Consider the following 12,167-nt stretch of genomic DNA (forward strand, 5'->3'; position numbering starts at 1 on the left):
CTAGCAGCAAGCTGTCTCTTTCTTGTCATCACTCTTCCGACAAATGTAGTGGTAGGGTTGCTAATATCTCTTTCTCACATTATAACAAATCTGTGATTATGTCCCGAGAAATGTATAAAAACATTATGTAAAAATAAGAGCACAACAATTCACAGACAAATTGTAATATGCATTGCGATCGTCACATTTATAAAAGGTTCTAGGTTCCAGTCTCAGTAACGACAGTCGTGTTTCTGTGTTTTTCATGTAATGTAATCCTCATTCATCTTCATCGTGGCGATTAACCAGAAGAGACTGAAAACCGTTGTCAAATGATCAAAACCAGAACAAAATCACTAGAAAATGGGACTATCATAAAGACCTTTTCTCTCTCTCTTTCTCACTGTCTATCTTGTCTGTTTGTATCTCCCTTTCTTGCTTTGATCTTTCTCTCTCTCTCTCTCTCTCTCTCTCTCTCTCTCTCTATATATATATATATATATATATATATATATATATATATATATATCCTTTTTCCGTTTGTTCGTTCTTTCTTTACCTCTGTCTATGTATCTTCACCCCTTATTTCTTTCCTTTCATTCTCTCTCTGTTCAGTCTCCTATCACTTTTAACACTTCGTTCTTTCTCCCTTCTCCTTTCACGAACGCTGTATAAACAGCTTCTCTCTCTTTCTCTCCATCTCTCATCCTCCCTCTCTTTCTCTCTGTTTAACTCATTTCCTCTCTTCTATCTATGGTAAACCGCTTGTATGACAGCTTCTCTCTTTCTCTGCCTCCCTTTTATCCCCCCACTCTGTGACTCCTCCCTTCCTTCCTTTCCTTCTTCTCTGTTCGTTTGTGTTCTCCTTCTCTTCTCTCTGTGTCTGTGACTCCTCCCTTCCTTTCCTTCCTCTCTGTCCGTCTGTATCTTCCTTCTCTTCTCTCTCTGTCTGTATCTCCTCCCTTCCTTTCCTTCTTTTCTGTCCGTCTGTATCTTCCTTCTCTTCTCTCTGTCTGTATCTCCTCCCTTCCTTTTCTTCTTCTCTGTTCATCTGTATCTTCCTTCCCTTCTCTCTCTCTCTTTCTTTCCTTCCTTCTCTTTCTCTCCCTCCCTATGAATATATATTCATCCTGTCTGTTATTACCCTTGGCTGTCCCCTTCTAATGTCGCAGTAAACCAGAACCAAAATAAATTTGAAAGACGAGACACGGAGAGTGTGCGTTCTTGTGAGTCTAAGACTAATGTAATAGGACAATTCGCAGGAAACATATACCGTTAAAAATTTTCGCGCAATTTCAATTTCTTTAATTTATCAATTTCGCATTTAAATCGATTCTCGCGACGTTCGGAATTCTATGAAAATCATTTTCGAGGTATTTCTGGTGAAGTAAAAGATAACGTCCACATTATTCCAAAAATAAAGTAATATATGTCTTTTTAATTTCACATTGCCATTTAAAAAACAAACTATTTCATTGTTTATCGCTGGAAAAGAAAAAACTGCCCATTGCAAGGATTTTCGCTACATTTCATATTATTCAATAATTTTAGTCTAGATTGAAAAATGGCTGAAAACACACTCCTGCGCTTTATCACGCCTCGTGAAAAACTGCCTCTCGTGGCTGTAAACGCTGCTCCAGCATTTTTATTATATTATTTTTATTATTATTTGTTGATTTATTTTAATTCGCGTTTATGCCACGTTCGGCTAATCGTAACGATGAGCTTGAGTGATCACATGATGAAGCTGATGAAGGGACACTCACAATGAGCATACATGCCCACGCCGGGATTCGAACTTGGAACCCCTGGCGTCGTAGCGCACTGTGCTAACCACTCCGTCCCAGAGGTCTGCTCTTCTTATTAATGTTATTATTGTTTGCTCGTAGCTCAGTCGATATCAACTGCTAGCTCAGTAGGCGTGTCATACATTAGACACTTCGAACCTCCGATTTTCTTTTCCCCGAAATCGAAACAGCTGTGTGAAATTAATTACTGATGAATACAACTCTGCTTTTGGCGGAAGGAGCGGGAAAGCTCCTTCTCCGTGCGTAAAGACTTGGCAACCCTGGCTTTTCCCGTCTCAAGCATGAAGCAAGTCGCTGGGTGGGCGGCCGTTGGAACACGAAGTCAGTCTGCTTGAGTGAAACCGGCGAGTAGGTTCTTTAACGTGTGCACCGCCCGAAGCCGACCAACCATGACCTGATGTGCGATCTCAGCCGGAGCATGAGGATCGGCTCCAGGACTACGTGGTATCTGAGCCTGGAAGAGTTGGGAGCTTCCCCGAACCCTTCCAGGGATTTTCTGGACCAGCTGCAAGAGTTGTCAACCTTCGAGTCGTGCTGGAGCCTCGCGTCCTTGGAGACGTCCCCCGTGCAGGAACAGGTGACCTGGGGTCACTGCGACGATGTCCACGGTCGACACTCCGCCCTGTCGAGCTGTTCCTCGGCCGTCGAAACGAGCAGCGGCGAGATTTGCCAGCAGTGCCCCGTTCGACTGTATCCTGGCCTTCAAGGATGTTACTGTGACAATCGAATATACCAAAGTGTTCAGCGAAGCCCCAGTGAGCATGTGCGCGAATTCGTGTACCCGGAGAGTGGCCCCTACAGCGGGAATTTCCAAGTGCAATCGAACGATGTTGATGCGGACCAGCGGTACGGTACTTTCATATCCCCGGACTCTTGGTCGGATGTTGTTGGTTCGATTGAAGATTGCGTTAGTGGATCCGTGTACGGTTCGGCTTTAGACTGCCGCTCCAGGTTGCTGGAGAGAGCAACAGGTGTTGTGGAGTGTAGCGACCAGGGACCGTGTTGCGAGTTTGACAGCGAGCTGGACTCAACAGTAGGGACGAACGCGTCCCCCGAGAATCAACGCGAATGTTACTATGACGACGCTCAAGATGTTTTCTGTTACCTCCGAATCCCGGAAACTCCTGCGAACCTTTACGATGTAAGGTCAAAGGTCGCGGAAGGTCGCTGTAATGTCAACCCGGACCCCGATTTGGGGTTGAGCGACAACGTGGGGAGGTACGTCGAGAGGGAAGGGTTGTGCCCCGTGAACCTGGTGCACCAAAACGGCGCGCACCAGCACCCCCACCCGGCCAGGTCGGCCAACTTCTCCGCGGGTCGCGGGGGCGAGGATTCGGGGTTCGCAAGCTCCGGTGCCTCCTCTCCTGCCCCCGGCAGGCCCAATAGTGGTTGCCATGGCGACGCCGCTCGTCGAAAACGACGGGGCCGCCGTCGACACGAAGAGAAGTACGAGATCTGTCTTGGCTATCCGTGCTACGAGTTCAACCTTCCTGATCGCCACCTTCTCATTTACTCTTTGCAGAAAAACAAAGACCTCATGGAGGACCTGGTGGGCAACTCCAAGCTGAAGAACGGTGAGTACAACTCTTTTGAGATTTTTCCGTCATTTTTAAAGTTTTTTTTTGTGTGTTCCTAACATTAAATTCCATGTTCCATGTAAACTTTTACGCAACAGCTGACCCAGTAAGCATCATTGTAACGCGGAGCTCCATTTTAATGTTAGTTTATGCTTATTTTGCGTGGCTTTATGTTAACTCCTTATTAGATTGTTGTAATGAAAACGTGACCTCTGCCACGGAAGGCCAAAAGGCAGAGATTGCCAAATTTACACGAGTTTTATTAGTTGTGATTGACAGTTCAAAGCGAGATCCTAACCCCGCGGGAATCGAACCCGCTTCAACTCTATTGCAGGATGATGGTTATCCAAAACCACGTCGAGCAGGCTATGATAGTTGGTCCTGTCGCGTCGGCTATCTTTTACTGTTCGATGTAGACAACCACAGTTTTGCCACTTATATTTTTTTCCACCGTATCGAACAAACTTTTGAAAAATTCGGAATGAATAAAATTAAGATTCTTTTTTTACATTTTGATCGTGTTCCATTACAATAATAATACGATAAATATTACTATTCAGAGGATATTTATTATTATATTTACGCAAAGATTCGAAATACTGGTAGTATAATCATTATACTCTCTCTCTTTTAAAAAGTTACGAATAATTTAAAAAGTCGTAACCCCCCCCCCCTCGTGCTCAGACACACACACACACATTTATTCTCAGAGGGAAGGCCTCCGTGGCAAAGTGGTTAGCATCGCGCTCTATGACGCCAGGGATCCCGGATTCGAATCCCGGACTGGGACGGGGTGTTCTTTATGAGAGTGTCTATTCATAAATTTCATCATATTTTTACTCATCTTCATCTTCGCAATTAGCAAAAGTGGCAGTGCTAAGTAAAATAAATAAATCTATCAATAGTGGTGTGCCAGAATTTTCTACAAAAATGGGGGAGGGGTGTGTGTTCAAGTGGTCATTTCCGTCTCTTCCTGCCTTGACACCCTTGTTGTAGGGGTGCTGGGCGATGGCATTCTGTTTTTCTGTTTGTAGCCTGCAAAGAGAATCCTGATGGGGGTAAATTCCTTGACCCTCCCCTCACCTCAGTTAGAACACTGCGTTGATTGTGTTTTGAAGCATTTCATATATTCGTAAACCCTTCTAAGTAGCACCATCAACTGTCATCTTGAGAGACGTGGTATCCGAAAGTAATGTATTGGATGCAATTCATACAGAAATGTGTCAGGGTTGGTGATCAACAAATCTCTTTAGAAGATTCGTTTATAAACTTTGTTGTCACCCACTATGTTCGTCCAAGATTTATTAGTTTTCGATGTAAAAGGCATGAGATAAAATCATTGGTCCTCGAGGTAACGCTTGTGGAGCAATATTTAGTGCTTTGTAGAAAATCCGTTGTTATAAAGGGCATCACATTATTGACGAGCCAAAAATGGAAAGAAAAATTTGAATTTCAAAGTTTTTATATTTATCGCCCACTCAATGGAAATTCGAAGGCCTCTCCGATGGCGTAGCGGTAATGTTGTCGCCTTGAAATCGAGAGGCTTCGGGTTCGATACCTGGTGAAGGTACATAGTGGTTCGGATCCCACTTTAAACTGTAGATCTATTCCCGATTAATTTATGTGTCCATAAAGCGGAATTTCAAACTCCAAATTGGCGACAAGACAGAGACAAAGATGGCTTTGTAAACTTCAAAAGAGAGGACTTCTAGACTTACCGAGACTTTGACTCCCAAGAGTCTGTCTCGTTCGAGTCTTTGGTATGGTATTTGAGAAATGTACATAAACCGAATTTGCTTTATTATGAAAGTTCTGTAGACACAGCGTGCGGTTGTTTACTACCTGATTATTTATATATATTTGTCGTACAGGCTTTGTTCATCGAATGCATATCTTAAGGATAAAATACCGCCTTTAGAGGGTCCGTAGCGTCAAAACGAAGCGTTTAATAGAAAATAAACATTAAGAGATAAGTTGCATATGAGTCTGTCCGGTGTCAATCTGCATTTTTTATTTAATTTTAGATACGAGAACGAAATGGATGTTATTAATGAACACAAATTATTTCAATATGACTATGAAAGACAGCTATTTCGAGACCTGTTGAAGTTGATCGTAGAAATTTTAGCTGGATGTTCTCCGCTTCAGGCCAAGTGGGTTTTGCGGAGTCGAATAGAGCAAGGGCGTCAGCGATTGATCGTCTCGGAATTGCCAGGTGAGCGAGACCTTGAAACTGCCTGCTTCTTATCGGAAGTCCGCAAGAAAAGCAAGCAAGCAAGTCAAGATAAGTCGAGCAAACGTTGCAAAATGTACGCCAAGCAAGTGAGTAGATGGTCAATGCTCCATGCTGTCTTTGTCCTGGGAGCATTCCGAACTATCCCCAGCCACAGTAAACAAATCCATTCAAGCTATCTTCTTTTTTTCCTGGCTAAGTCGCTTTTACAGCAAAGTTTTGTATAATTGGAACAGTGCGTGGAGCAGGCCCCTCTCTCCTTGTGTTCGAAACCAGATAAAGGCGCCGCTTCAGTAACCCTGTAATCATTCGTTACTGTGGTTTTGAGTTGGTGTTTTAAGTTTACTTTATGCACAGTAAGGCTAATCGGCACTGGACCTACGGTTTAAAATATCGAACCCGGGACCCTTGATTACAAGGCGACGACGCTACCACTGCGTCATCGGGTAGGCCCCGTTACTGTGGATTATGCCTAGTAGTAAATATGAATCCGTAACAGTGATTTATCCACACGCCTAGGCAGGCCCAGAAGAAGAGCTCGGGGCCCTCTCGAAATCTTACAAATAGGTATATAATTTAAGTAGTGTATGGTGGTAGTTAATTTTACCTTCTTAGCAGGATTAAACATCTTGTATAAGAAGTTTTAATGTTCAGGGCTTCTACATCCACTTTTTCGACTTTGGATGCTGCTGGCGTCCCCCCCCCCCCCCGAAATAATATTCTGGTTGCGGGCCTACGCACACTCCAACAACCTTGAAACTTTCCTCAACACCCCTAAAATTTCTCACAAAGCCCCAATTTATGACAGTTTTGGCTCTAAATTGCCCTCACATCCCTTAAATACGAACTTACCCCACCCCCCGATGATAAATTCTGGTTAAAACTTTGAACACTAACCTGTTCACACGCATTATGTTGCCACGAATCCTCCAAGATTCGAGTACTTCTGTGGAGGCATATGTTCCCTTAGATTCCCCGTTGGAAAAAACCAAACTCGTATCGCGAAATTCCAACAATGATATGTGGTATCACACTGTAAATAAAACGAGTGTGTGCGTGTTGATTTGATTTTTGTTATTTTTATCATCTCTTTTCTGCTACTTTTGCTAATCGTAACGATAAGAATGGGTGATGATGTGATGAAGAAATTGATGAAGGGACACTCACAAAAACAACCCCATGTCTAGGCAGGGTTTTGAACCTGGAACCCCTGGAGTCTCAGCTCGCTGCGCTAAACAGTCCGCCACTGAGGCTGGCATTGTATGTGTTCCGTGTGCGTGCGTGCGTGTACTGAAGCTTTCCTCGTCCGCAGATTTTTATAGCGATCATCAGAACCCCTCAGGATCCTATAGATCCAAAATCGCGATTTTTTTTGTACAAGCCTTTACGAATTATAATTCATCTTCGTCGAGCGATTACCCTTAAAATGCAGAAGAACAGCGTAAAATACATATATACACATCCACTATTCAACGCATGTCATAGTAGGTTGTACACACCATCATATTTTTTGAATCAAGGTACCTCTCTCTACCTTTGGAAAGTTTTATTCCTCCTTATACTCAGATAGGGTAATCGGGAATGGACCTTCAGTATCAAATGCGATCTGAAACCCCATTCAACGTACTTACATCGTAGAATCGGACACCGTTTGAATACAAGGTGGCAGCGTTAGCTACTACGCTACCAGGGGAGCAAGCTCTACTTTTTAATTGTTGTCCTATATTCAGAACGTCTAAAGTATGCACCAAAGCTTTAAATGTCCGGTTACCAAAAAAAATCAATTTCGAACGTAGTTAACGATATCACACAGGCCTCTCTCTCTTTTTCGCTCTCTCTCCACACACACACACACACACACACACACACACTCTCACTCACTCACTCACTCACTCACTCACACACACTCTCTCTCTCTCTCTCTCTCTCTCTCTCTCTCTCTCTCTCTCTCTCTCTCTCTCGCTGTATAAGCTTTCGCGTAGCCAAATGTTTAGCGCTCTCGCCTTTAGAAAACAGCGGCGTGCTGTTTTTTCCTTACATGTTTCTGGATGGTCACAAAATCCAGATTTCAAATTATCCGATATCTGTTTCGGATGCAACGGATATTCGGATAATCCAAATATCCTGATAATTCGGATATGCTGATAGAACAGATTTGATGAAGGGTTTGTAGAAAATCCGATAGGTAGATAGCTCATAAAACTGATAAGCTATAAAACTGCACTGATAATGCACACCGGATATCATAACATAGCATAATCCTAATATTCTGACAATTCGGATAATCCGTGTATCCAGATATCAGAATATCCGATATCCAAATATTTGAAATCAGGATAGAAAATTATCCGGATTCGGCCATCTATTTTGTTCCTTCATCAATTTATTCTTATCTCCGCGATTAGAAAAAGCAGAAAAGCGAATAAAATAAGCGTAATCAATCAGTCAATTAAAATATAGGTCATCAACATTGTCCTGAAAGGACCTCACATTTCCTCCATTTCTGTCTCTTGACTTTTGTTTCTCGTCTTTTTTCTCTCCATTTTGATTTCTTTCGTTCTTTCTTTCTCTCAAATTATCAAAATTCGTTCGAAATTATTAACTTCTGCGTGCGTCGTCCGTACGTCTCGTGAAACGACGAAGAGTTCCTGTCCGCTGAGCCGCACAGATTGGCTCTACAAACTCTTAGCAACAGACCTGCTCTTGTTAATATGTCAATCTAGCACCTTATTAACCTACCACACACAGGCTTCTGCGTCCCTAGCTACGGGTGTTGTTAGGTTCTCACGGCATCTGCCTCCGCGACCGCTCTTCATGCAGCAATCGCCTCTCTTGAAGACGTTGCCATGGAAACCACCGAAACTACCGTCTCCTCGCCAAGTACCTTACCTCCAGCCTTTGACACGGGAAACCGTCGGGAGGATGCAATATTTGCCTTTGCTTTTCGCGTGTCTCTGCTTTCCGTGCTCAACTCTCAAGGTTCCTTTGGGGGGGGGGGGGGGGCAGAAGACAGTATGTTTTATAAAAAACTGCTCTGTTTTTCTCTTTACAATTGATGTAGATTTCAAGGTTAATTTGTCATGTCGACACCACGGACACTTTTATAAATCATGTGCCTCCGCCGGAGATCGAACCCGAGACCACTTAATTATGTAGTCATTTAGCACTTGATCAGTAAGTACTAATTTGCAGCACCGTCACAGGTTCGATCCCCCAGCGTCGGCAAAAGGGACAAGAAGAAAAAGGTCACCCAAAGACAAGAGCAGAGATTATCTCTCGAACCGTAGTGAGAAACTGTCAAAACGTTTCTCAAAATTTGTTTTAAAGTCACTTTATGATCGGTCTAAATCGGGACTGAACCTACAGTTTAAAGTGAGACCGGAACTACTGTGTAATGCTCTGCTGAGGGTCGGACCTGAAACTGCTTGATTAGACGTTGAAATAAGATCGCATGCTAGTGAGAATGAGTTATTACTTTTGGTACTGAAATGACCACGCAAAGAATGATTAATTTTGATATATTAATACGAATTTCCAATTAAATTCTAAAACGAACACAATAGTGAAGATATTCTATGCATGTAACAATAATAAAACTTTTACTATCAACATTTTCATTTAACGACATAAGTTACATGAATTTAGGCTTGCGCGCCTCATATTTTTCTCGTTTAATCACACTGATGTAAATGAAAAACTAAGATATTGAAACGAATTTTGAGAAGCGTTGTGTATCAACTCTTGTAGATAATACTCGAGGAGTGGAATTCCCTTGGAAAGTATATAATGTAAATCTCCTCGATTTACACGAAATGCCACAATATTTTCGTAACTAATCGTATCAAAATCTACAAATGAAGGCATGTATCTAGAAATATGTTTCGGGGTGAAGGATCCGAACCAAGTGTCTCAAAATAATAATAAATATAATAATAATAATGTTTGAACTAAAATTATTATAATTATATTAAATTAATGTATATAGTATTAATAAAAATATTCAAATTAATTCATATATTTTTATTATAGTCTATACATTCTAATTATTATGCAATTAAATATAAATTGATATACGTAATTTATATATATATATATATAGGTAAAAGGATGGTATAAGATCAGTGATATATCAACACGTATTCATTATCTAGCTTACGTGTAATTATGGTCGGCAAAAAAAAAACCTGCCCTGGCAAGGGAGTTAATGGCAAATAGATAAAGAATTGAATATTTATTGAATATAAAAAAGGATGTTAGATCCATTTGACGAAAAGTAAAGTTGCTGGTGATATTTTATGAATGTTACGTTCCAAGTAATCTTGCATAAATCGTCTGCTGTCATCAAAGTCGTATGATCGCAATATAATCCTTTCTTTCCAATAAGTTTGGAGGAAATGAATAATCGTCCATTAAACAAGTATATTTTCATTATATAATTTTAGTTATTTTATTATTCCATTATTTTCATTATTTAATTTTTGTACTTAATTTTTTTGGGGGGGGGCTGGGACCCCCCACAAATACGTCATTGAGTAGATACACTTCTGGGATTTTCTATTTTTTATTTGAACAAATGCACTTTGTAATCAAGGGGTCCTCCTTTCTGTATGTGCATGTATAGATAAGAAATCACACACACACAACAACAAGGCTTACATCTATGGCGCAGTCGGTAAAAGGATGATAGTTTGAGCAAGGATATTCAAGTTTTGAACCAGCTATGTAAGTGTGGATTACACTAACCTCATCACGTGAAAGGAATTTATTGTTTCGGAATCATGGTTCAGCGGACAGAACTGTCAGGATTTGACACAATTTATTTGGATATACGACAAGGTTTGTCAATTAGAACATTGCTTCATCTCTACAGGAAGAATCTACCGAAAAGTGGGTTGGAAGACGGGATTTGTCACAAAGTTCATCGCGGGTTATGTACCTTAGAATTTGTCCCGGAAATTTCGAAGAAGGTTATTAATCGAAATATTCGGTGATATGTCAATGTTGTGAAGAAATCTTGCTCAATGAATCATCAACTTATTCCTTATTAACAACACAACATTAACTATTTGTTCAATTCGTTACAAGTATTGGCAAAGCTACTCTGAAATGTGCAAGGGCAAAACTTATTAGGTTGGACATTATTTGCAATTTTCTACTCTTTGTTGTGTTCTGTGATTAGAGTGCATTATCTAACGGAAAAAATGAAAGTACATAAACTGCTTCATCAAACTATTATTACATCGTTATTAGGTTGAATATTGTTTGCTTTCAATTGATAAAGAAGAATTGCATTAACAGCTTACTGCCAATCCAGAATAATGTCACAATTATACATGTACCGAAATCGAAGTGATACTCATCAGAATTGTGCTCATTAGACCAGGCTTTAATATTTATAAACTACAGAAGCTAGATTATTTTGGTGGACTACCAAAGGGACTTGCTGTAGAAACTACAGTTCATATATTCTTAACTTTTATCGCGGTTTGCTAAATATACATCACTTCTACGCGGTTTTCGTATTATTAATCACTTAACGCGGTTTTCCTAATAATCAACAATGTAACGCGGTTTACGTATTATTCAACAATGTAACGCGGTTTGCTTATTTTTCAACAATGCAACGCTGTTTGCGTAAATTTTCTCTGGTAAAACCATTTGCAGTCTACCAACGGTTAGGTGCATTTAATTTTTACATCTAGTGACTGGCAAGAGGATCACAGATATAAGATGACACACATCAAGAGAACTGAGGACGAATTTGGACTTTACTTTTGAGTGTAGTACGTGAAGTACAATGTAAGAGGCATATAGGAAATCGGCCTGATTGCTACAATGGTTTACCGACGGTCAAATTTCCATTTATAAACATGTATTTTTTTTACACAGCTGCATTTTAGATGTTAAAGGTTCTTAAATAATGCAGTGACAAAGAGGATCTATATACTTATTTTCTAAGTGCATTTTAAATATTTTTTGTACTCTGTGGAGGAATGATAGGTTTATATTATTACACTCTCAAGAAGAAGAAGACAACTTCCACGTTGTCGGGGTATATTCTGTTTTGTTGATGGGTAACAAAACATGTCGGTAACGTGAAAGGAGAAAGCACGGATTGTGTAAAATGTTGTTTGCGGTTAATAAAACTAAAATGCTTAAATAACAAGGCCCTTGTACACTGCACTCTAGATGAATGCCCATGGATATCTATTTTCAACGTTTATCAGTTTCGATACCCGATGGAGGCACGTTGTAGTTTGGGTTTTGCTTCTAATTGTAAATCCAGTTCCGATTAGCCTATCTGTGCAATGGGCATAAGGTGAATTTTAGAACAAAACCAACAAGATAGCTAATGCTGAAACACTGTGTTGTTAATTAATTTCATCTCTCTCTCTCTCTCTCTCCCCCTCTTTCCAATCTTGTTTTCTGTATTTGCCACACTGCTATGAAGTTACCATGTGTGATACAACGCCCTTGAAAATTTACACACGTCACACTTATTGTTCACACTTACTGTTTAGAATATATCTTCCAGGGATCGAATCTCTGTCTGAGCATGAGTTTTATTTG

The 12,167-nt window shown here is 40.6% G+C and overlaps 1 protein-coding gene across 3 annotated transcripts in view; it reads left to right on the forward strand.

Moving 5' to 3' along the window:
- The window catches only part of Epac (Exchange protein directly activated by cAMP), a 666,691-nt gene that overhangs the window by 485,881 nt on the left and 168,643 nt on the right, over positions 1-12,167 (forward strand). For 2 of the 3 annotated variants that reach the window (XM_083120690.1, XM_083120691.1), the window contains one exon: positions 3,310-3,361. In XM_083120690.1, coding sequence (XP_082976816.1) covers positions 3,310-3,361 — 52 coding nt within the window. Of the gene's footprint in view, positions 1-2,130; positions 3,362-12,167 lie in introns of those variants that run through there. The other variant, XM_083120689.1, reaches the window with a different exon arrangement.

The sequence above is a fragment of the Lepisma saccharinum genome, chromosome 4 (assembly GCF_977018435.1).
Source record: "Lepisma saccharinum chromosome 4, izLepSacc3.1, whole genome shotgun sequence".
Classification (NCBI taxonomy): domain Eukaryota; kingdom Metazoa; phylum Arthropoda; class Insecta; order Zygentoma; family Lepismatidae; genus Lepisma; species Lepisma saccharinum.